Genomic DNA, 26,340 nt, shown 5'->3' with positions numbered 1-26,340 from the left:
CATTCTCCCTATTGCATGTGTATGCAATTTGACATTGCAGAGAATACCTTAGGAAAAGTGAGATATCACATTGGGTAACACCTAGAACTGTAAACAGCTCACTTTCAGAGATTCCTAGGCTGCATCCACACTTCCCGATTTAGAATTATGGGCAGAATCATGGCGATTCTGCCTAGGATTCCAAATCGCATGGCAATTGCTGCACAATGCACATTTGGGTGCCATTATCCTTTAACGGCACCCCAAACAAAAAGCAATTCTGCCACGATCATCACACGGCAAACCGCACCTTTGATAATTGCCTGAAGCTTGTCGCTCAAAAAGAAACAGGAGCTTCTTTTTGGGCAACATGCGTATACAGGGCAGCCAATTCAAGTGAATCGGCTGGCTATGTGACACACAAAATCACAAGATACACGCTCTTTAAAAATTGGGTAGTGGGAACGCTCGCTCCAGCTACCAAATATGAGAATAGGATCTAAGAAAAGGGCTAAAATTCCCAGAAAAAAAAAAAAAAAAACTGACTACCTTACAGAGCTCACACTGCTAAAACACACAGACTGTGTTGTGTTCTGAAATACTGATGATTTTATTTAACCAAGTATGATATGAAGCCAAAGGAGCATGAGTCAATGCATACTTCCCAATATCAACCATAGTAGTAGTTTCCAGACTGGGAAATATAATATAGTTTAACAGCCTGAGCAAGCAGGTAGAAAAACAAAAATGTCTTTATTTGGCTAAAAACAAAGATCCATGTTGCCTGTACAACATAATGTTGGGATGAGAGTAACAGAAATTCAAGACTGACTTGCACACAACACTCATGACTGCGCACTGAAGGCAAGATGACCGATCCAGACAATCCAAGAGACAAATCACACTTATAAAAAAAACAAAAAAAAAAACAACAAACAAAAATTAAGACCCAAGTCCACAGGAAAACAGTAGATTGTGCCACCGATGTCAAAGTCCAACACATCCCCATCTGCCAGATTCCTTCAATGTTATGGAACAAGGGGTGGAGAAAGCAGCAGCGGAATACAAGTTACAGAGGAATCTCATGGGCTTCTCATCCCAGATTGCTCACGCTGGTCCCATCACAGCTACGACTCTTTTCACAGAAGTGTTACGGGATTTGAGTAAAAGCCAAATTAAGCCATTGTCTGTTCCTTTTGTAGTCACAGCCGCTAGCCTCTAATGACTTGATATCATGGCCACAGCCCAGTCCTTGATGGCCAATGTGGTGTTTTGGACAAATGTCCATGAAGATTGGGTGAAGCTTGTCAGATGGCCTCGTGTGCAGTCCCAAGTTACCTCCCCACTGAAAAGAAATCAAAATCAAAGTGAAAAATGATCAACACTTTATATATTAAAAAAAAAAAAAAACATTCATTTGCAAAGCAAACAAAATCATGTGTCAGAGAGAAGCTCCCAATTTCAGACTCTGGGGTAGTGATGTCACTGGAAGCGAGACTTTAAAACAGACATCACTAAATGGTGAATTTCAATACAGAGCAGCGCTACCCCCCAAAAGTTAGGAAATTAATATCACTAAATGGTGGACTGTGGGCCGTAACCAGACTGAGGGACAGTCCTATCTGGACAGCAGTGGTGCCACTTAGCAGCTTGGGTGTCTTCTGGATGTTCCATCACTGCTGCTCCTTTCATGCTTTTTTCTATTACAAGGGATGTTTACATTCCTTGTAATAGGTATAAAAGCGATTCAAAAAAGAAACCGTGTAAAAAAAAAAAAATTAAAAAAAATAAATAAAGCGTCCCGTCATTCTCGTGCACAGAAGCGAACTCATACGCAAGTCGCACCTGCATATGTAAACTGTGTTCAAACCACACATGTAATGTATCGCTGCGATCATTAGAGCAAGAGCAATAATTCTAACACTAGACCTCCTAACTCAAAACTGGTAACCTGTAGAAAATTTTTAAAAATCGCCTATGGAGATTAAGTGTCAAAGTTTGTCACCATTCCACGAGCGAGCGCAATTTTGAAGCATGACATGTTGGCTATCAAATTTACTCGGCGTGACATTATCTTTCACAATATTAAACAAAAAAAAAAAAAAAAAAATTGGCTAACTTATCCATTTTTCATTTTTTTATTTCAGAATGTATTTTTTCCACAAAAAATTGCGTTCGTAAGACCGCTGCGCAAATACGGTGACAAAGTATTGCAACGACTGCAATTTTGTTTGAAAAAAAAAAAAAAAAAAAAAATTATATATATATATATATATATATATATATATATATTTATATTTATATATAAATATATATATATATATATATATAATGTTTGGGGGGGGGGGGGGGGTTCCAAGTAGTTTTCTAGCAAAAAAAACTGATTTTAACTTGTAAACAAGTTTGAAAAATAGGCCTGGTCCTTAAGTGGTTAAAGATGAATTCTAGGTATGGTATATTTGCATCCATTGAGAGATTGCAAAGCATTCTGAATGGTGCCTGTTCTGAGCAGTTGACCTGCTGGGTTCACACCAGACCAGCCACTTAGCACGGCACTTGGAAGCAAGTGGAGATCACTGGAGTAGCAGTGTCTGGCTCAGCAATTTTCATTTTCCAGGGGCATTGGCCAGGTACGGTATATAGTTACATAATTACCGTATATACTCGAGTATAAGTCGAATTTTTCAGCACTTTTTGTGCTGAAAGTGCCCCCCTCGACTTATACTCGAGTCAAGCACTTTTCTGCAGCAAAAAATTTCATTTTCTGAACCGAATTTGGGGCCCCGTATCTCAGGGCCACATGGTGCTAGGAACCCCAAATTTGGTGTGCAAACCCAGTGGAACTGGTACCACAGCTGGGGTTCCTGGCACCAAGTGGCCCTGAGATACGGGGCCCCAAAATCGGTTCAGAAAATGTCATTCTCTGCTGCAGAAAAGTGCTTGACATTTTCTGAACTGATATTTGGTGCCCTGTATCTCGGGGCGACTTGGTGCTAGAAACCCCAGCTTTGGAAATTGTATGGTGCTAGTTCCACTAGGTTGGCACACCAAATTTGGGGTTCTTAGCACTAAGTGGCCCAGAGATATGGGGCCCCAAATTCGGTCAACTGTGTCCATCTGCAGCAATGTCATTTCGGGACCCTTTGGGTTCAGAGACCCCAAATTTTGGCTGCAGCTAGGGGGCATCTAGGGATCCTTAACTACCGAGTTTGAAGTTCGGGGGACCTATGGCTGCAAATGGGCACAGTGAGGCATGCAAATGGGCACAGTGATGCTGCAAATGGGCATTGTTGACCCTCTTTTCCACTTACAGTAGCTGTGCATTTCTCACCCTTGTCTTATACTCGGGTCAATACGTTTTTCCCATTTTTTTGTGGTAAATTAGGGCCTTGACTTATACTCGGAACGACTTATACTCGAGTATATACGGTATGTAAACTATATACTTTACCTACGTAAAAAATATACCACACCTGGAATTCTTTAAATAATGGAAAAATGTTTGTGATTGCAAGCAGTAGAAGCATCTAAAATTTGAGTTCAAATTTGCCCGTTGTACAGCAGCTCAGACTAGGAATGGTGGTGGGGGGGGGAGGGTGTATACACAAGGCATATAAGCTAGGAGGGGAGAGCAAAGGAGAGGATCTCATCAGTGTGCTGCTACTCATTTAATGCTCAAGCTGAGTAAATATCAGAACCTGATGAACCAAAATACAAATCCTTTGACTAGTTAAACAGCTCCTTTTTATGCAGTTTATCCGTTAGGAAGTCTACCTGGATTGGAACATTAAAAATGAGTATTAGAGCTCTGCCTCCCTTTACGGTCAAGGGTGACATAATACGCAACTCCTTAAGAGCAGTAGTGCGTTTTTGTGAAAATATGAAGGGAATCATGCAACAGTCTGGATTAACCACAAAAGACAGCAATATTAGCACAAGTAAGAAACATTGCCTCTTTTCCTGTATCGGTTAAAAAATAAACTTCTGGCTTGCCCCATAGCCACAGCTAAACACGGATTAATGGGCCTTTCTGGATAGAGATGAAGTTGAAAGGTTCCATCCTATTGCTGTGTCATTTGGGATATTTCTACTGACTTCCTGTCTATTTGACAGGACAGGATGTGAGGGGAAACCATTCCTGTGTTAAAGTCTCTAAACATTTGCTCTAGCAAGTAGTCAGTCTTCATTAGCATTACATATAAATGGTGATGTCAGGAGCCGCATTTGTGGTCCCCTATGCCTTGTAAAGCACTAGTATAAAAACTCTCCTTGCTTTACCTTAAAGCAGCGGTTCTCAACCCGGGGGTCAGGACCCTCTGGAGGGTTGATTGCCGATTCGGCAGGGGGTCGCGAATGCTGGTCCAATCTGGAAAGCTGACCAAGATGGACCCGAAGTTACTGTGTGTAAGCCGGAGTCTGTCCATTTCGGCCAGCGAGATGTCACTTCCAGGAGAGGAGGGAGCGCTTGGAAGCGACGTTCCGTTGCCGCCATCTTGGTACTCTAGTCCGCAGTAAAGCTACAGTTAGAAGTCGGAAAGCGGACACCTTTTTACACCCAAAGTCTTGCATTGTACACGTATTTTTACCAGTAAACTGAGATTATATACTATACAAGGATTATATAAACTCAGTTTACTGGTAAAAAATAAAGGGTAAAATACAAGACTTTGGTGGGTATAAAAAGATGTCCGCTTGCCGACTTCTAACTGTAGCCTTGCTGCTGATGAGTGTACCAAGATGGCATTGAAAGAACATCACTTCCGGTTAACACATTAGACGGGTTGCGGATTCTGACGGAACACCTGAGTCACTTTGGTAAGTCAGAGACACCAATTAATAAAAGCATTTTTGTACTGTGTCACCGGCACAATCAATACATAGATTGTGCAAAAAATAAAAAATTACGGAACAATACATATCATTTATATATAAACGACCCAGTTGGTTCCTCAAAAGTGGTTATTCCGTGCCAGTGCTAGATACATGTTTTGGTGCTATACACTTTGTATATCTAGCACTGGCACGGAATAACCACTTTTGAGGAACCAACCGAGACATTTATATATAAATATGTCTTGTTCCATAATATTTTTTTTCTTGCATAGTCACGTCATGTTGGACGTAATTCACAATCTGTGATCACTACGCTTTAAGATGTTAAATTTGTAAGAATAAAAATACAACCTGCATATCAGATATTTATATTTAGATTCATAACAGTCACAAAATTACAGCAATGAAGGACCCACAAAAATTTTACTGTTAGGAGTCCCCACAACTTGGGAAATTTTATCAAGGGGTCACAGCACTAGAAAGGTTGAGAACCACTGCCTTCAAGTGATACTAAACCCAGAACAGTAAAAATCAGTGTGTATATGCAGTAAAGCATGCTTGTTATACTCACTGTGGAAACAAAGGGGTTAATCCTACGCATTGTATAAAAAGGCTGTTTGATCCTGTCTTCTCTGATCCTCCCCTTTTTCCACATTCCCCAATCTATCTTCTGATAGAAGAGAGCCTTTGGAGACACCCTGCACATGCTCCGTTTCGTGTGTATTGCTAGAATTTTTTTTTTCTTCTTGGGAGGGAGCATGTGATCAGCACAGGGCCAATCAGCACTGTCCAGACAGAGGGTCAGGAGTCCTGCAGCCTTATAGGATAGTCCAAGTAGAATGAAAACTCCTACAAGCTTTAACCAGACACTGATAGAAGTCACAAGACTGTTATATACTGCTGATGAGAAAAGGTATTTAGCAGTTTATATTTACTAAAATAATTGCATTTCCATGTTCTGTGTACTGTGGGAGACCACATATAGCGAATGCAGGGTCCAGCGTTTAGTACCACTTTCAGTTAAATAAGTTTTTGCATGCGATTAGTTTGCCATGCTGGCTTTAATTAAAAAAAAAAAATCCAGCATCTTATTACCTGCCAAACTAGCCATTTTTTTTTTTTTTTTTTGCAGAACACCAAATTTAAAATGGATTATTCTTTTAAGATGACACTGCATTGTTTAGAGCTACAACCCATACGCTACAAATGTACTTACTTGCACGAATCAACGTACTGCTGCCACGCTGTCTGTAAAGTGGTCATACAATACACTGTGGCGGGCACAAGATATCTGTGATAGAGGAGGAGCAGCAGTTCTTTTAGGTATTCTATAAACTGGTGGACCGAGTCAGGAATCTGGGCATTTAGCTAAAAAGGAAAAAAAGAGAATAAACTGTGACTGAACAGACAAAACAAAGCATCTTAAAGTGACTCATGCCAATCTACTTGTTATTCCATCTAACAGTACCTGTCATTAACTGTTTATTTCTCCCTTTCTTGTCACAACTCCCAAACAATCCCTACAGAGCAGCTGTGAAAACTTTATACAAAATAGACATCCTTTCACTGTTTCTTCCTTCATCCCCCCTCTTCCCATTGACGGGCAATCTTTTTTTCGGCTAACCTCAATCTCCACAGGGTATAAAACGCTCTATCCAATTATACTCTGTACTGGGTTTCACACCCTTCATGCAATGAAAATAATCAGGTTTTCTGACCTTTTCAGATAATACCCAGCTCCAGAATATTGGTCCCTCTAACAAGATCCTCCATATGGTGGAAAATGCTTTGCTCCTGATCTTCGCCCTGCCTTTCTGATTACAATCAGGATAACCATTTCCAAATGATCCTCTAACAGGGTTTCTCACCCAAGGGTTCCATGTAGGGTTCCTCCAGAGCGGGGGGTCAGCAACCAGTAGATCACAGACAGGTGACTGGTATATCGCAGTCTGGGCTAGCTGACCCACCATTTCAAAGCATCAAACATTTTTCTACACTCTGTTTAAGTGCCCACGCTATGGTACATAATTAACTAAGTACACTAAACAAATTATAAAATTGAGCTGCTAACGTGTAAGGTAAAATAACCCCAAGGAAGTGATACAAATTATACTCAGTGCTGCTCCAAAATATATCCTTAACAAACAATATAAAATTCAATGAAATAAAGTGCTGTGAAAATACATAAAGTGCAAAACTGCATAAAGTCCTTTCAATACAAAATAAACATGTAGACTTCTTCTTGTGAGGATTCCAGTGCCACTCAGTGCTTCCCTCCTGGGTCCCCACTCACCAGCAGTAAGCTGTAAACACGAAAGATCTTTATCCTACAACGATCAGGATGTCGCCTTTCACCATTGATTATAAAGGACTCCAAGATTAGCCCAGATAACTCCTTCTTGCTACTCCATTAATAGATCTCCATTGTAGAGGTATGGGCAATACATATACCAATGAAGAGAGAAATGCACATAGCGTCATTTTGCTACAACCTATTGTTAAACTCACAAAAGAAATGCACTTAAAAAAAAAAAAAAAAAAAAAAAAAAAAGGAAGCGCTGCCTTGGCGTGCTGCCAGCCGTCACTGAACCTCGTGTCTGTGGTCCCTTCTTGACGAGTTTCACCCCTCCCACTTGGCGTCTTCAGAAGCTAAAAGGCGCTCGTGAAGGAAGGAATCCTATCACAGCTATGCTATGTAATCTGCTTTGGGTTGCCAAGTTACAGAGGATAGATTCACAAGAGGCTTGTGCCAACTACTGAGGTGTACAGACCGAAATGTACAGGAAACTGGCAGCGCCACTGTAGACTGTAGAAGTAGAGGAGGTGTCCGCTGTGCGCTGCCAGTTTCCTGTACACCTCAGTAGTCTGCACATGGAAAGCCTCTTGTGAATCTATCCTCTGTAACTTGGCAACCCAAAGGAGATTACATGGCACGGCTGTGACAGGATTCCTTCCTTCACGAGCGCCTTTTAGCTTCTGAAGACGCCCCGTGACAGGGGTGAAACGCGTCATTCATGCATTTTTTTATGCAAGTGCATTTCTTTTGTGAGTTTAACAATAGATTTTAGCAATATTATGCGATGTGCATTTCTCTCTTCACTGGTATATGTATTGCCCATACCACTACTATGGAGATCTATTGATGGAGTAGTAAGAAGTTATCTTGGCTAATCTTGGACTCCTTTATAATCAATGGTGAAAGGCGACACCCTGATCGTTGTGGTAGGATAAAGATCTTTCGTGTTTACAGCTTACTGCTGGTGAGTGGGGACCCAGGAGGGAAGCACAGAGTGGCACTGGAATCCTCACAAGCAGAAGTCTACACGTTTATTTTGAATTGAAAGGACTTTTTGCAGTTTTGCACTTTATGTATTTTTACCGCACTTTATGTATTTTTACCGCACTTTATTTTATTAAATTTATATTGTTTATTAAGGATATATTTTAGAGCAGCGCTGAATATAATAATTTTGTATCACATTAAACAGTGTAATGCAGAGCGACCACTTGGAAAGTTGGAGCTGTAGTAAGGAGCAAGAGCTGCATAAGCCGATGCCTCCTTTGTAGTGCGGGCTTCTGTCCCATGCAGAGTGATATCAACTGCACTTCACTTCTCCCAGCTAGTGGTCTCCAGAGTGGTGCCAAAAATAGGATTTTTTAAAACAGCTTACCTGTAAAATCCTTTTCTTTCGAAGGACATCACGGGACACAGAGCCACAGTAATTACTGATGGGTTATATAGGTATCACTGGTGATTGGACACTGGCACACCCTATCAGGAAGTTCAACCCCCTATATAATCCCTCCCCCTTGCAGGGATACCTCAGTTTTGTAGCCAAGCAATATAGTGTATTAGAAGAGGGGCGGGACCTCTGTGTCCCGTGATGTCCTTCGAAAGAAAAGGATTTTACAGGTAAGCTGTTTTAAAAAATCCTATTTTCTTTCTCGAACATCACAGGACACAGAGCCACAGTAATTACTGATGGGATGTCCCAGAGCAATGCTACCTGAGGGGGGGGGGAACCACAACCAAGTAGGGTGCAATCAGACCTGAGGACCCTGTACCGCTGCCTGCAGCACACTACGCCCAAAGGCGATATCCTCATGCCTTCTCACATCCACCTGATAGAATCTGGTGAATGTATGAACTGAAGACCAGGTTGCGGCCTTGCAGATTTGAGCCATAGAGGCCCGGTGATGCACTGCCCAAGAAGCACCAATAGCCCCTGTGGAATGTGCCCTGATCTGAAACGGAGGAATATTCTGTTTCAAACCGTAAGCTTGAATGATCAACTGTCGAATCCATTTAGAAATGGTAGCTTTTGACGCTGCCTGTCCTCTATTGGGACCCTCTGGCAGCACAAACAAAACATCCGTCTTGCGGATCTGAGTAGTTGCCCCTAGATAGGCCTTAACTGCTCTTACTACATCCACGAATGTAGAGATCTCTCTTCCGGAGAACAGGGATCTGGAAAAAAGGAAGGTAGAACAATGTCTTGGTTTAAATGAAAATCAGAAACCACCTTCGGTAAAAAACTAGGATGAGGGTGTAGTACCACTCTATCCTTGTGTATAATCAAATAAGGCTCCTTACAGGAAAGAGCTGCTAATTCTGATACTCTTCTAGCAGAAGAGATGGCCACCAGAAAAATTAATTTCCTTGTCAACAAGACCAAAGGAATCTGACTTATTGGTTCAAAAGGCTGTTTCTGTAACACAGCCAGGACCAAATTCAAGTCCCAGGGGTTTAGGGGCGCTTTAACCGGAGGATTAAGATGCATCACCCCCTGCATAAAGTTTCGGACCAAAGAATGCGAAGCAAGTGGCCGCTGAAATAATACTGATAAAGCAGAAACCTGGCCCTTGATGGTACTCAAGGCCAGCTTCATCTCTAATCCCATCTGTAGAAAATCAAGGATTCTACCTATGACATATTTCCTGGGATGCCAACCTCTGGATTCACACCAGGTTATATAAGCCTTCCAGACTCTATGATAAATCATCCTGGAAGCTGGCTTCCTTGCATTAATCAAGGTAGATATGACAGGACCTGAGAGCCCACGACTCTTCAGAACGTGGGTCTCAATAGCCAAACTGTCAAATTTAGCGTTTGTAAGGCAGGATGGAACACTGGACCCTGAGATAACAGGTCTGGGTGTACCGGTAGGGTCCACGGGGAACCCACCGTCATCCTTACTATTTCTGCATACCAAGTCCTTCTGGGCCAAGCGGGGGCCACCAGAAGTACCGACTTCCTTTCCTGCCTGATCCTGCGAAGGAGTCGTGGTAGTAGCAGAATAGGCGGGAATGCGTAAATCAGTGAGAACCGATGCCACGGAATCACCAACGCATCCGTCCCGCATGCAAGAGGATTTTTTGTCCTTGCCACAAATCTGTCTATCTTTTTGTTGAATCGGGATGCAAAGAGATCTACATCTGGAACCCCCCATCTTTGGCATATGGCCCAAAAGACGTCGGGATGCAGAGACCATTCCCCTGGAAGTAACTGCTGGCGACTTAGATAGTCCGCCTGCCAATTCTCTATTCCCGGGATGAAAACTGCCCATATGCATGGCACATGCATCTCTGCCCAGACTAAGATCTGGTTCACCTCTTTTTGAGCAGCTCGGCTCCGGGTGCCTCCCTGATGATTGACATAAGCCACTGCTGTGGCATTGTCGGACTGGATCCTGACCGGACAACCCTGTAGCCTGATAGTCCAGGCTTTTAGAGCTAGATGTATTGCCCGGATCTCCAGAATGTTGATGGGTAAGGTCCTCTCTGTCTTGGACCATACACCTTGGACCGCAGCCTGTTCCAGAACTGCTCCCCAACCTGACAGACTGGCATCTGTTGTTACCACCGTCCAGGTAACCGGTAGAAAGGATTTCCCCTTCTGCAGGTTTTCGGGTATGAGCCACCAATTGAGGCTCTGACGCACCGCATGCGACAGGTGCATCGGAAAGTCTAATGCCTGAACCTTCTTGTTCCAGGTTGACAGAATACTGTGTTGCAGCATTCTTGAGTGAAACTGAGCATAGGGAACTGCTTCGAATGAAGACACCATCTTCCCTAGTAGCCTCATACAAAGGCGGACTGAGGGACCCTTCTTGGTCCTTACTGTCAGAATCAGCTCTCTCAAAGCAGTGATCTTTGCCTGGGGTAGAAATATTTTCTCCTGGCTTGTATCTATAATCAGACCTAAATACTCCAGTCTTCTTACTGGTTTTAGGAAAGACTTTTCTAAGTTGAGGATCCAACCCAGGTGTTCTAGATACCTGACCGTGGTCCTCAAGTTTCCATTCAAAGAGGCTACCGACCGGTCTATCAAGAGCAGGTCGTCTAGGTATGCTATGACAGCTATACCCTGAGCCCTTAATCTGGCCAGAGGAGGAGCCAAGATCTTTGTGAACACTCGAGGTGCAGTGGCTATCCCAAAAGGCAGAGCCACAAACTGGAAATGGCGCCCTCCTACCTCGAAGCGCAGAAACTTCTGATGAGCAGGAAAAATGGGCACATGCAGATATGCATCTCTGATGTCTATTGATGCCAGAAATTCTCCTCCCTGCAGGGTGGGAACTACTGTTCGAATTGATTCCATGCGGAAGGATTGAATCCTTAGGAATCGGTTCAGATCCCTTAAGTCCAAAATGGGCCTGACATCCCCATTTGGCTTTTGGACCGTAAAAAGGTTGGAATAGAAGCCCAATCCCTGGTCCTTTGCGGGAACTATCATAATGACCTCCTGCGACAAAAGTCGCTCTAACGCTAGAAGGAGCGACTGCTTCTTCTCTGGGTCTCTGGGAACATTTGATCTGAGGAACCGAGGAGAAGGGAATTCCTGAAACTCCAGCTTGTACCCTAAGGCTACCGTGGAGACTACCCATCTGTCCTGGAAGTCCTCGTGCCAGAGCTCTGAGAACTGTCGCAGTCTTCCCCCCACTCGAGTGAGCGGGGGCGCCCCCTCATGCAGAGGTCTTAGTGTTTTGCCTAGTAGGCTTCTTTCCCCAGGACTTCTTTGTCCCTGGGGTTGACTCTTGTCTCTGGACCCCGATGGAGGCGGCCGTCGAGACTGCCTGGAGGCTGAAGCCCCCGGCGCTGGGGAAAGAGTCCGTTTGAAAGAGGGACGCTTACTCTTCTTCTTGACAGGTAAGAGAGTGCTTTTCCCACAAGAGATTCTCTTGATATAGTTATCCAAGTCCTCTCCAAACAACCTTGCACGACGAAATGGAATCCCAGCCAGTAGCTTCTTACATGGTGCTTCGGCTGACCAATTTTTCAACCATAGGATTCTACGTATATGCACCAACCCCGGTGAAAGACGGGAGGTTTGCACGATAGAATCTCTAATGGCGTCAACCACAAAGCATAAGGCCGCTGGAAGGTTAGCAAACCCCTGGGCCTGCTGTTCAGGTAATACTTTGATGACCTGCTTAACATGGTCTCTTAAGTATTGACAGACTCCAATCGCTGCTACTGCAGGTTGGGCCACTGATCCTGCTAAGGAGAAAAACATCCTTCAATAGGGATTCCATCCTTTTATCTACAGGATCCCTGAGCATCTGAGCATTGTCTACAGGACAAGTCAGGCTATTATTTACGGAGGAAATGGCGGCATCAATAGCCGGTATTCCCCACATTTTAATAAACTTTTCTTCCATCGGATAAAGTGTTGAAAACTTTCTCGTCGGAAAAAAACGTTTGTCTGGGTGATCCCACTCAGAATAAATAAGCTTTTCAAGTAAAGTATGAACAGGAAAAGCATGTGCTGCTTGGAAAGGTTTCAGTGACCCCAAAGCAGAAGAGGATTCTTTAGCAGTTTCAGGTATGGGCAACTTAAATGTGGAGCGGACCAATCCAGTGAGGATCTGCACTAAGACTTTCTCCTCTTGGGAAGTCGCAGAGGGTCCCTCTCCACCTGAATCCTCCGAAGAGGAATCATCCATCCCATCCCGATCCTCTGAAAGGGATTCATCTCCTTTATCCCAGAGCTCCTCTGTCTGAGGGTCTTGGGGAACAGAGGAAAGCCTAGTGCGTTTTCTTCCACTGAGTGAAGACGTAATCACGGCCATTAATCTTTCCTCTAGACCATTAATGGTTGAGGAAAAAACCTCTTGTGTAATATATACAGGGGCTGAAGTGCCAGAAGCAGGTGTAGCCCCTGACCCCGATGGCTCTCCCTGGCTAGCCGTCCCTGGCCCATCTTTAGGGGGGGAGGATGCTGCCGACAGGGGGCCCTCAGAACCTGAACGAGATCCCCTAGTGTCTCTGGTTCCTGGGGTGCTTGAACCTCTTCTACCCATAGTGCAAAGCAACAAGGTGTGAGGTATACAAATGAACACTGCCCGCTGAGTGATGTAGTCTGGCTAAAAGCCTTGCTACCCAATGCTCAGTCTGGTGTTACTTCAGTAAATGCTGCCTAGGAGAATGCCTGTGTCCCACCTTACATGCGACCGTCAGCTCTGTGTCTCTCAGAAGGTTGAGTGCACCTGTACAGAGTGCCTTTAATAGCCTGCAGCTGGTCTGAGTGGGAGTCTAAACACTCTGTGCTGACATCCCGCCCCCTCCTCTACCGCCCCCCCCCCCTCGAGTTTTGAAAAAAACGAGCGCTTCCCGCACTGCCGACTCTCCTGTCATGCTTCTGGAGAAAAGGCTGGGGATGGGGGGGGGGGGGGGGGGGAGGGAGACTGGTAACAAGATCTGCCTGAACGGCTATCTTCAGAGATGGTGGCCATAAGGCCGCAGAGCCCGGGTGGTATAACCACTTTCTAGACCCCTGTGGCCCCTCTCTAGCCTGGGGGGAACATTCAAACATGAGAAATCCCCCTTTCCACCTTACCTGCTTGCAGCCTGCTTTGAGATGCTGGGACATAATCAGCACTGAACACCTGAGACAGTCAGTCAGCATGTGTAGGTTTGTGCTCTTGGCAGCCCCCGGTGGTCACAATAGGCATAGCATGCATTTACCTTAAAGGAGAAAAGCCACTAGAACTCAAAAATTCTGTGGAATCTCCTCTTACCTTATCCAGCCGCAGGGTGCTGTTTACACAGACCCAATCTTCACCTCTCACGGTGGGCTCCGTTTGAAAAAACCGTCAGAGACTGGGGCCCCCATCAGTAGGGGGATCCAACAGTTCTGGGACCGTAAAGCACCTCGCCAGAAATTAGGAAGTTTAAAGCCATTTTCTGATCTGCGGGGTCCAGCTCTCTAAAAAGAGAAGCATTACGGGTAAAACCTCGTTTCTTCGGACACGAGGCCCGGGTACCATTCAATTCGGCCATGAAAAGACACTTTGAATGGATCCGGTTCGCCTGGCTTGCCCCAGTATAGGATCTTAGGATATTCCCTTTGGAGCTCAGCACAGGACATCTTTACACGTCCATCACCTAAGACACTGGCGTAAAAACTGAGGTATCCCTGCAAGGGGGAGGGATTATATAAGGGGTTGAACTTCCTGATAGGGTGTGCCAGTGTCCAATCACCAGTGATACCTATATAACCCATCAGTAATTACTGTGGCTCTGTGTCCCGTGATGTTCGAGAAAGAAAGCTGCTGAATCCAGCTAAGGGCTCATTTACAAATGCAGCAGGCTCTGCTGCTCCTCTGAAAAGCGTTCTGAATGCGTTTGACAGGTGGTGAGGCAATTTAAACACATGACTGCCGTGCAATGCGACACAGTAGTGGCAATTAGAGGTTTAAATAAGGTGTGAGGAGGCGACACTGTGCCAGGCGATCTTTTACTTCTCCCATGTTGTTCAGGTAGATCTCCACCTCTTTAGGGTTGCCTACCCTTGCTCCAGAGGTTGCTAAAGAGCTCCTTGAGCAATGAGTAAGATGGGATGGAAGATGGATTTATGAACTTGGGGAACAGCAGATTTACTAAGGCCTGGTTCACACCTATGCAAATTGGATGCAGCTTACACAGCATCCAATTCGCATGACATTTTAAAATATGTTAATTTGAATGAGACTGGTTCACATATGTGCGTTGCATTCGCACTTCGCATTGCCCAAAAATCATGTGCGTTTTCTGGGCATTGCGGTGCGAATTGCAAGCACATTATCTTCTATGGGAACGTATCTGATTTGCAGATGCATTCCGTTGTGAACATGATAAAATCCCAATGTAAACCTGACACTGATACTGATGCAATCCTGACCTGATCAAAAACTGACGTGAAACGCTGAACAACTGATTTTTCTCGTCGCAAGGAAACCGGAGCTTCAATTCGCACATGTGTGAACCGGGCCTAATGGCGCTATATGCCAGTCACGTGAATGAGAAGCATAATGTTCCAGTGGGTCCCAGTTTGTCGGGAGAGGTTCTTCACTGAATCATGTGTTGTTAATGCTTATTTTTGTAGTACTGGAATCTAGAGCCATGCGGATTTACATCTCACAACCTTTGGACTAAGCATACTTTTTGTGGACTTCACTCTTCCAAGGGTGGAGTTGTAGGAGAGTTTTATTTATTTATTTTAGCAGTGTTTCCCTGAGACTGGAAAGTTATTTCAAGGGTTCCTCAGTGTTGGAAAGATTGAGAAAGTCTGCTCTATTAAAAAAAAAAAAAAAAAAAGGGTAGAAAATTCTCTGTTCCTGACCTTTACTCTGCCTTTTGGAATACATCCACCTCCATCATATCACTCCCTCCAACAGGATGCTCAATCTTCTCTCTGCCTTTCTGATTACACCCACCACCAAGATTTTACATCTACAACGTGGTGCCCCCTAAGGTAGAAAATACTCTGCTCCTGACATTCTGCTATTCTGATTACACCCAACACTCTCCTAAGCTTAACAGATGCACTTTTATGTCAGGTAGTTCTGAAAAGTGTAGCGGGAACTAGGAAAGTCGTCTAAGATATCGGAGCAACTTACCCACTGAATAAACCCTGGCAGGTTGTCCTTTAAGTATACAAAAAATGTTGAAAAATGTTGGGCAACGTAAATAGCCCCATAACGGCTCTTCTCCCATATTATTTCCAGCCCTGGTCCCAACACCTCCACTGCCTGGGAGTAATACACAGGAACGTTCCTCTCCAACCAGCTGCAAAACAGGAACATATAAAACAGTTATTAAAGCGCAAAAGATAAGGTTTAATGTTTGTGGCTGCTAAACACCATAATCAACAAGTTCAATTTTGAGTGACATACTGAAAATATTATACAAGTAACAGTGTCGACTGTCTTGTCGATTTCTAAACTGCTTTACTCCCTATACAAGTTAGACAGAAAAACAGGCTGAACAGGTCAAAAGCAGCTCTGAACGATCTCAAATGTCTCAAACTGATGTCAAAAGCATGCTCATTGACACAAGCCTAAAGCCTGTTGACACAGACGAAGGACATTCAGTTTACCCACCTGTGCCCGTGCTGGGCGTAGTGCGACACTTTGCTCCATGCCTGCTGCGACACTGCCAACACACCCGTCTGCTGCAGCATTCTCATTGTTGAAGAGGCTGCAACCAGAAGAAGAAGTCAGGTGTGAATACAAGCAAGCTTTAGTTTCAGATCAGAAAGTTAGGAAGAGCGTATCAAAACCAGGCTGGCATTGTAATTCAGATAATACATAGCATCCCTCACACTGGGGCCCCCCATGCGTTAGCGCTCGTTTTAGCGGCGCTTTACCACTGTTTAAGCAGCGCTTTTTACCCCCCGAAGAAGGGGTTAAAAAACACCCGTGATGCAGCGCTTCCGAAGTGCTGCCCATTCACTGCAATGGGCAGGGGTGTATACAGCGCTCCCAAACCACCCCAAAGATGCTGCTTGCAAGATTTTTTCCAACGTCCCGCAAGCGTACCGCCCGGCATGTGAGGCTGTTTTCAGGCGCTATTTCTAGCGTTAAAATGCTTGAAAACTGCCTCAGTGTGAAAGGGGTCTTTCCTCAGCCCTTTAGTTTTTGCAGAATAGTCTTTTAAAGTGTGCAGAATCAGCCTCTAACGGTTCTCAGTTTAAAAGTTTGACGAAATAAATGCGGTAAACAACTGGCGAGAGCGCTGCGTGAAATACACTCAAGAACGTTTATACCCTCAATTAGGAAAGGGGATGGAGAGAAGATACAGTTACCTGGACAGATTGCAGATGTGTTCGGCGATTTCTACTCCTCACTCTACAATTTGAACCTGAAGGTCCCAGACCAGGCAGAGATGGAAGAGTATTTAACATCAAGTGGAATGCCGATTTTGACAACTATTGTGCAGGAGCAGCTGGAATCGCCAATCACATTAGAAGTACAGACTGCAATAAGGCTAGCAAAAACCGGGAAGGCACCAGGTCCGGATGGTCTTTCGGTACAGTATTATAAGTCACTTATGCCGGAACTGAGGCCTTATATGGTTAAAATGTTTAATGAATTAGGGGATACAGCCTCGTTCCATTCAGAGACAGTGAAAGCTAAGACACCATGATACCAAAAGAGGGTAAGGACCCAAAGCAGTGTGGAAGCTATAGGCCAAATTCTTTATTGAATGCCAATTTGAAAATATTTAGTAAGATAATAGCCATGAGGTTACAACAGCAACTCCCCTCTTTGATTCATCAAGATCAAGTGGGATTTGTACCAACAAGAGAAGCAAGAGATAATACCATCAAAGCCTTGAATTTGATGCATATAGCCAACTCGACCGGAACTCCCTGTGTGTTCCTTGGAACAGACGCAGAGAAGGCTTTTGACCGGGTGGGGTGGGGGTTTATGTTTGCGGTCCTTCAACATATAAAATTAGGAGGGAAAATGATCAGATAAAGTCGCAAGCATGTATAAAGGGCCTACAGCCCAAGTGAAGGTAAACAGAGTAGTCTCCCCACCCTTTGCAATAATGAATGGGACAAGACAGGGATGTCCGTTGTCCCCTTTACCATTTGCGCTGACCCTTGAACCCTTTTTTGTGTAGAATACGGCTTAATAGGGACATCTGGGGAATAGGTATAGGAGGAAATATAAAGTAGCAGCATATGCAGATGATATGCTTTTTTCAATGACCAATACTGTAATTTCACTCCCAAATCTTTTTAAGGAAATTGAGCTGTATAGCACACTATCTTACTTTAAAATAAATCTTTCCAAGTCAGAGGCTTTGATGGTAGCAGTCCCAAAGGAAATGATGAAGTCAATAAAATTAAATTATAAATTTAAATGGGCAGACCGGTGTCTGAAGTACTTAGGGACCTGCATTGCAGTAGATCCCACTAAAATATATGAACTAAATTTTTTGTCAGTACTAAGTAAAGTACGTGGACTACTGGAGGGCTGGTATAAGGGAATACATGCCTGGCTCAGAAGAAGTAATATCATTAAAATGACTATCTTACCAAAATTCTTATACCTTCTTCAGGCAGTTCCAGATTCAATACCGAGGAAATTTTTCAGAAATAGCCAAACACTATTTACAAAATGTATTTGGGCACATAGACAGCCAAGGATCAGGAGGACAGTGTCATTACCAAAACAATATTGGAGGTTGGCGTTACCCGACATGTATAAATATTATCAGGCAGTACATCCAGGCCGACTGTTGGATTGGTGCCAACATGGAGATCTGAAAATTTGGCCTAGTCTAGAGCAAGCACAACGTAGGAAGTTATTACATAGAGCACCATGGTGCTATAGAAATCTTGCATCTGATACTAAGTTGCATCCAACGATAGGACCTACACTACAGGTATGCTATAATCTCTTATCCAAGGATAGGATATCTACACAGAACTCACCTTTGGTACCTATATTAGGTAACGTGCAATTCATACCAGGTACACAGAAAGGACCTTTTGAGGTACTGATTAAACGAGGATTATATCTGGCTTCGCACCTTATGAGATCAGGTAAATGGCCAACACTGCAGGAATTGATGGACAGAAAAGGCCATTTTCATTTAGATTTCTGGCAAGCGGCGCAATTAAGACACTTTTTAAGCACCGGGATATTGCCAGGTCTGTTGCACTGTAGTTTTACGCCATTTGAGAAATGTTGTATGGAAAAGGAGCCAATCACGCATGCAGTATCTAAAATGTATGCGTTACTGTCTAAACCACCGAAACTTCCAGTTGCCCTTCTTTCGAAAATGGGAAATAGATCTGGGGAGGACCTTTTCGGAGGATCAGAAAATAAATATGATACAATCCATATTTAAAAACAGCGACATGTACAAAATTACAGGAAACAAATTATAAAATTATCTCACAATGGTATAGAACCCCAGAAATACTTCAAAAGTGTTATCCGAACACATTAAGTGAATGTTGGAGATGTCAGAGGGAACAGGAAATCCTGTTACATGTGTTTTGGTCCTGCCGGAGAGTTAAGAAATTCTGGAAGGAAGTACGGGAGATCATTAAAAAATTTAGTGAAGTAGAAATATGCGAAGATCCAGCGCTATTTCTCCTGCATCTGTCAGAGATCCCGAGGAAAACATATAGGAATTCTATCCTGTGTCATTTAGTTAATGCAGCCAAGGCATGCATACCCCTTAGGTGGAAACAGACACAACCACCTACTGCGAGTATGTGGCTTAGGAAAGTAGAGGAAGTGAACAGGATGGAAGACCTAGTATGGACAGCCAGGAAAAAAAGAGGAATCTACTTGGAAATCTGGACACCATGGAATTGCTATATTTCTTCAGAGGAAGGAAAAAAGGAAATTGATACAACTTAGAGAGGAGGTGGGGGGGGGGGGGGTGAGGAGGAGATGAAAATGGGAACTTGGGTTTTTTTTTTGGGAGGGGGAAGGAGAGGAATGAAAATGAACTACAAATAAGGGTTGAAGTTGGAATACTAGAAGGTAGTAGTCACATACCGGCCAGATCTTGGTATAGTGTTGTCCCAGGATCGGGCATAAAGTAATAGTACTGGAGGTGGAATTTAGAGGGGAAAATTTTCCCACTTAATCTCCTGTTTTGTTCTTTTGTTTTTTTTTTCTTTTCCCCTTCTTAGTGTTTTTTTTTTTAGCCCCATTGGATATCATTATAGGAAAGATCAGGTATAAAGGGAATCAAAAAAGAAAAAGAGAAAAATAAAGAAATTAAAAAAAAAAAAAAAAAAAAAAAAGTTTCCAGGGGGTGGATACAGCTTCACAATCCAGCCTCTCCTTCACTCCCTCCCTCTAGAGGACATGTGGGTGTGTTTGGTGAAGAGGTGCACACCCAGGCTGCCATCTAGAATGAGCACGTTCTTCACGTGTCTCCGTTTCCATGGCAGCTAAAACCTGGAAGCAGAGACAGTGTGATACAAACAGTGAAATCCTCACCTTTCCATGGCGGTTATCTGCAAGCTCTCCTCTCCCCTGGGCTTTGATGTTCCTTCCTGTGTCCTCTGAATCCCCCCCCCCCCCCCCTCCCCTCACTCATTAAGTTCATGTTCATGTCTCCTCCAGTCGAGGGGGGATTATCACTGAAAAAAAAAAAATCTATGAACACAGGTAATCTCTCTACACACAGCACTGTTATATCAAAAGGAGGAGACCATGGTGAGAAACATAGTGACCTGTGTGTTCTCTGAAATGAACACAGTGCTAGGTGTATAGAACATACCTGTGTACAGTACATAGAAGAGGAAACTGACAACTCCCCCACATCTTAAGTGACCCCGATATGTCCCCAGAGTCTCCTTTATTGTAAATAAAAATCATCCCTCTGTCACCGATATCATTCCTATACCCTGTACTCCTATACAATCCCAACATCACATGCCGTGCAGTGCCATCAGATGATGGCACTGTACGGCATATGATCCTGTAATACTCTATTTACAATGAAGGGAACATTACTGCTATAGGAGTACTAGGTAATACACCAATTATGGGGGAGCAAAGCTCTGTCCATGTCTGAGGAGCTCTGTGCTTCAGTATGAAAAAATAAGTAGATGTGAATGGAAGGTTTCAGTGTCTCATATAAAAATCCAGATAGTCAATAAAAGGATTCTTTCAATGTTATCTATGATTTTATTTAATTTTACTATACCAGTAATGCATGGAATGCCTGTGTGTACAGGAGATTTACATACACAGAACTATCAGTGACTTCTCCTACCTTAGTCACTGACTGAAGTGCTCTTATCTTTGCTGGATTTGTCTGAAGATCGGAACATGCGGCAGAGGAGAAGGGAGGGGGAAGGAGGGAGGAGCTACGCTCTGTGAAGTCTCGGGAGCGAGCAGAGAGAGGACATCAATCAATCAAGCAATATGACAGGAAAGTGGGTGGATCCAGACTCCAGAGCCAGACCATTGTCGGTAATACACCGTATGAAAGTCTGTAGACCCTCCCACAGGTATTTAGCTCGATTTTAACAGAATGGTGGCACTTCTGAGAGGGCTGGAAGGATGTAGATATCAGCAGCTCAAATAGATGTAAGCAAAAGGAAACACATACTTCTCTTAAGAAAACACCAGCCAAAAATAAGGAAAAAAAAAAAAACACTGACGTTGTTGTAAAGTAGGGTAGGATTACTGCCAGCCCCTCTGTTATATTAAGGTATATATCACAGGGTAAATTTTTATTTTTTTTAATTATGCCACTAAACACCTTATTTCAGATCCCATCTGGGCAGTTACGTGACCTCCCACCGCTCTCCTCCCCTGATCTAAAGGCTACAGTGGGAGGGGCTCAGTGACATTTATACAGTAGTCAGTGGCTATTTTTAGCTCTGATCGCTGTATAAATATCACTGGTCCCATAAAAAGTGTCAAGTGTCCGATCTGTCTGTTGCAATGTCACAGTCCCACTAAAAATCACAAATCACCGCCATTACTAGTAGAAAAAAAATAAATGAATAAAAATGCCATAAATCTATCCCCTATTTTGTAGACGCTATAACTTTTGCGCAAACCAATCAATCAATATACGCTTAATTTTTTTTAACAAAAATATGTAGAATACATACATACTGGCCTAAACTAATGAAAAAATTTGTTAAAAAAAAAAAATTAAGATAACATCTGCTGGTAACGTGCTGACCAGGGACACAAGAAGCCAACCCAATGTCCTTATTCAAATGGGTATCCAAGAACAAAACTATTTAAAAAAAAAAAAAAAATTAAAAAAAGAAGGACGAAGCACCACCTTCACCTGGGTAAGGTGAACGACAAGATAAGTCCACCATTCACGACAACCTGCGAGTAGAGGTGATAGCCACCAAGAGGTCACCTTCCGAGACAGAGTAAGCAGTGGAACCTCCCAAATATTTTGAGAGAAAGATAGAGAGGCCTTCGGAGAACCGAAAACACCAAGTTCAGATCCCACGGCGGAGGAAGAAACCACCACGGTGGAAAGAGACTTCTAACCCCTAGCACAAAAAGGCACGCACAAGGGAGTGCAAAACCAGGAGATGCTGAAGAAGACCGCCCAGGCCGACACCTGGCCCTCTATGGTACTCAAAGCCTATTCCTGCTCATCCCTCCGTAAATTGAGGTAGGAAAAACTGAGCCACCTAAAAAGGAAGGAGGACAAATCTGATGAAACATAGCCCAGAGAAAGGCCCACCCCGTGGCCCAACCCTAGCCAACTGAGGTATCCGTCTGACAGCATTCCACTTCTGGAATGCGTTTGTCAGAAAGGGCCCGAACTAGACGTTCTGCCCACTGGAGGAGGATACTGGACTCAGCCAGGGTCGTCAACAGCCTTTTTGGCCCACCCTAGTGAGGGACATAAGGCACCGCTGTTGCCTTGTTCGACTGGATCCATACTGGGAGCCCCCGAAGTTGAGCCGTCCATGATCCAGACCTAGTCTGATCAATTGAAGTTCCGGGATATTACACGGTAGTCCGGTTTCCACCAATGTCCAACGACCCCGAGCTGAGCTCAGTCCCAGGACATCTTCCCACCCGGACAGACTGGTATTGGTGGCCAACCTGTTCAATACAAGGGGAGAAAGGATCTTTCCCACTGAAGAACCAGAGAACGAAGCCCCCACACTAGGAAACCTCTAGTTTCCTGACTCAGCCGAATCCGATTGTTCAGAGACCTTGGGTATTTGACCCATTATGCCAGTATCTCCCCGAAGGGAGCCTACATGGAACTGTGCAAATGACCTTGCCTCAAAAAAAGGGTAGATACCATCAGATCCGACATCCACATGTGGATCCGCAGAGGAACCCACCTGCCAGATAGTAAATGAAACAAACGCCGCATGCCACTTCTGGAGTCTGTCCAGGAGAAGAAACATGCTGGCCAGAGCTGAAGCCCGGTCAGGCTCAGATAAATCAATGTTCTGGCCGGACCAAAAGCAGACTTCCGATAGTATAGACGCCAACTGAAATCAAAGAAAGTCTGTATAGAAACTACATTGCTCCTCGGGGTAATCAAGAATTCGTCGCAGAAGATCGCCCAGGCAACCCAGGACCGTCAACCCCCACTGACATAACCCTGCCAGATCCGGGGCCAACACCTCGTGAACACCCGAGAAGTGGTGGCAAGATCAACACACCACGCGCCGATAATGCTCTGCACCCACGGCAAACGAAAGGAGTGCTGGGGTCGGGCACATAACAGAATGCCTAAGCATTCGTGATGTCGTAGAAGTCAGAAAAACCCCATGATGGAGTGCCACCGCTGCGTGGACGGACTCCATCCTGAACTCCTGTACCCACACAAGGCAGGTCAGGGCCTTGAGGTCCAGAATTAGATGTACCCTGCCCTCCATCTTTTAGACTGTGCACATGTTCGAACAAGACCCCTGACACTGTTCCCAGTGGGACAATCACACTCTGCAGCAATGGGGCTTGCATAGCCCCCCCCCACGGAGGACAGCAAGCAGTCTGGCAACATGGCAACAGACGACCATTGGAAGCAACAAACGGTTTGGAGGAACACAGACAGAAATCTTATTACCGGAAATAAGACGCGACATGAAGTCAGAGTAACCCCGAAAATGCATGTGTAAGCACCATTGAGGCAACAGACTTAGCAACCAGGGGAACTGCAGCCAAGAGGCATAGCGGACAAACCGCAGCGCCTACCCAATAGGTCCTCAAGCAGCAAAGGCAGGGGAATTCTGCTCTCCCTCCAGGTATGCCAGCTAGGCCCTTAGAAGCCAGAGATTCCTCTATTGGAGCCATGGTTGCCTCTAGCAGCCTAGAGACAGAGGGGTTCACTATTGGTGTAACAGTCCCTTTCTGAAGGGGGGACGCCTCAAAGGGGTACCTTGCAACCAGCGTTTTTGGAAACGCAAAAGGCACTTTGGACACTCCCAGTCTTCATGGACAAATTTGTCAAAATAAGAGAGAAGGGAACGCTTTTGCCACGCAAGACAGTTTATCCAAGAGGGTACCGGCCCTACCCCGCAGCCACCGCTACATCCCCCATCTTGAAAGGTTCCCGCACAGATGTAAGTTCGACAACCAGCGCCCCTTTGAGCCCTTCTGCCGTCATCCTCACTCCCTAACAGGATAGGGAGCGTGGCCACCAGCCCGCAAGGTGGCCATCTTCGTGCGGCAGAGTCAGATAGGATTGTTCAACGGGGGAGGGCAGGAGTGCCCTATACTAGGCTATCTGCCTAAGCGCTACACCAAAATGCTGGTGGGGACGGGGGCCCCCACCCACCGGGACCCCTCCCTCCGAGGTCCACATAGAGGGTGTCAACTGAGGCCCTGCACAGGGGGCACAGGCCGGGGCCCCGCACAGGGGGCACAGACCCCCGCAGCGCCACCCCTCAGCCACGAGGCCTAGCAGGCCACCGAAGCCGCGGGCTAAATTTCTGGCTAACCGCCATGAGCACGCGGCCCACGGGGGGGCCAGACCGACGAGAGCCGGTAGGCCGCAAAAGCCGCGGGCTAAATTTTTGGATGCCCGCCGCAAGCACGGGGGGACCAGACCGACCCTGATACCTGGATGGACACTCGGCCTGTGGCCGCAAAGCCGCAGCCTAAATTTTTTGCACGGCCCTCAGGGGGACCAGACCGACGAGCCGTTAGGCCGCAAAAGCCGCAGGTTAAATTTTTGGCCACCTGCCGCAAGCACGCGGCCCGCAGGGGGGCCGACCCTGAACAGACCTCGGCCGGTAGGCCGCAGCCTAAATTTTCACCCACCAGCTGCGAGTAGGTGGACCGGACTGTTCCTAGCTGGTAGGATGCAAAGCCGTGGCCTAAATTAGTCCCAGGACCCCCGATCACCCTCCTCCCAGGCCTAACCACCAGATACCCCCCCAATACAAAAACCCAAAAAGTCCCTAGGCCGGAAGCCTGGGCCTCACCCGGGAATGAGGGGGGTGGAGGAGAACCCCAGGAGGACACCTCTCCGGGGAAGGAGAGGAGTGAACTACTTACCCCTCCAGCGAAATGTGCAGGTAACACTCCTGGACAGATCCTCCTCGCCACCAAAGTTGGGGGCTGTCGGCCATGAGGAACACTGCGACACAGGCCGAGACCCAGTCGTATGCGACCTCATGAGAAGTTTAACTCGCAGGGTCAGCCCCTGTCCAGTGGGGCTATGTCGCGGCCGACCTAGCATGTAGCTGCAGTCTGCACGCGCTCACTGGCCAGACTGGGGTGACCCCCTGGACCAAGTGTCCAGTCCGTTTCCCAGCCTGGCAGTTGATTGGAGATCTTACAGGAAAAAATCCGGGAAAAGCAAAAAATAACAAACAAAAATTCCCAGGACTAGCGATCCCAGCAGAGAACTAAGTCCTTACTCTTGACTAGGCAGAAAAAAAACTGAATACCTAGAGCAGGGAGGGGGGATATATACTGACTGTGGACGGCTCATGGGAGTGGCCAAGTGTTTTGTTTTTTTTGTTCTGCCTAGTCCTACTCCTGCGGAGGCGATATAACCCTAACGTTATGAAGATAGAAGGCTGTGTCTGTCAATGAACGAATGAGAAACAGAGTCCATCTGATCGGTGCTCAGCCAATGTATTCTAGCAATGAATACAAATATTCCTCTGATTGCCAGAGGTTGTGACATCATCAGCCCTCTTTGCCAATCAGAGGAAGGTTTGTATTCATCTCTAAAATACATCGCTTTCTCTGAATTGCTGAGCGCCAATCAGACTCTGTTCTGGGTATGAGATACGAAGTCTCGGCTCGAAACTGGAACACCGTGAGGTATGCTGTATGTAGCCTTAGCAACATACAGTTTATACCGCACATCCAGCGGCCTCACAGGTTAGTGAGGGACATATGTAAAAAGTGTACCAAAGCAGGGAGTTCAGCTATGACCATCTGCCGACCGCACACTTTACATCTACTGCAACAGTGCAGGCTAGCTACGCAGAATCCTGTATATATACGCAATTCTAGTATAAGTAAAAAATGCCACGCTGGAACAACAAAAAAATAAAGCAGCAGTAAACAGTGTGACAGCACAAGATAACAATAATAAAAATAAACTGCGCTAAATGTCCTTTACATTATTAAAAACGTTATAGGACATAAACGTCTGAAGTAAATATTGAGTAATACAGTCCAAGCATCCCTTTGAGCAAAAAAAAGGCACTCCGGATCATCCAAATATTTAAATCTGCACGAAACAATGATTCACAATCCAAACGTCATGTTAATGAGTTGCCCTTACCAGAACAACAAATATAGTGGGCGGATGGCTTAA

The 26,340-nt window shown here is 45.0% G+C and overlaps 1 protein-coding gene across 1 annotated transcript in view; it reads right to left on the bottom strand.

Moving 5' to 3' along the window:
* Positions 1-713: 713 nt before the first annotated feature.
* Positions 714-26,340, bottom strand: part of TMEM214 (transmembrane protein 214) — a 59,033-nt gene continuing 33,406 nt past the window's right edge. The window contains exons 14-17 of the mRNA XM_073625052.1: positions 16,176-16,272; positions 15,693-15,861; positions 6,029-6,180; positions 714-1,324 (exon numbers count right to left, since the gene is read on the bottom strand). Of these exons, the coding sequence (XP_073481153.1) occupies positions 1,198-1,324; positions 6,029-6,180; positions 15,693-15,861; positions 16,176-16,272 (545 nt within the window). The 3' untranslated portion in view covers positions 714-1,197. The remainder of the gene's footprint in view (positions 1,325-6,028; positions 6,181-15,692; positions 15,862-16,175; positions 16,273-26,340) is intronic.

Source organism: Aquarana catesbeiana, linkage group LG04, assembly GCF_042186555.1.
Source record: "Aquarana catesbeiana isolate 2022-GZ linkage group LG04, ASM4218655v1, whole genome shotgun sequence".
Lineage (NCBI taxonomy): Eukaryota > Metazoa > Chordata > Amphibia > Anura > Ranidae > Aquarana > Aquarana catesbeiana.
Note: the sequence above shows the minus strand (reverse complement) of the source record. Positions and strands in the feature narration are given on the sequence as shown.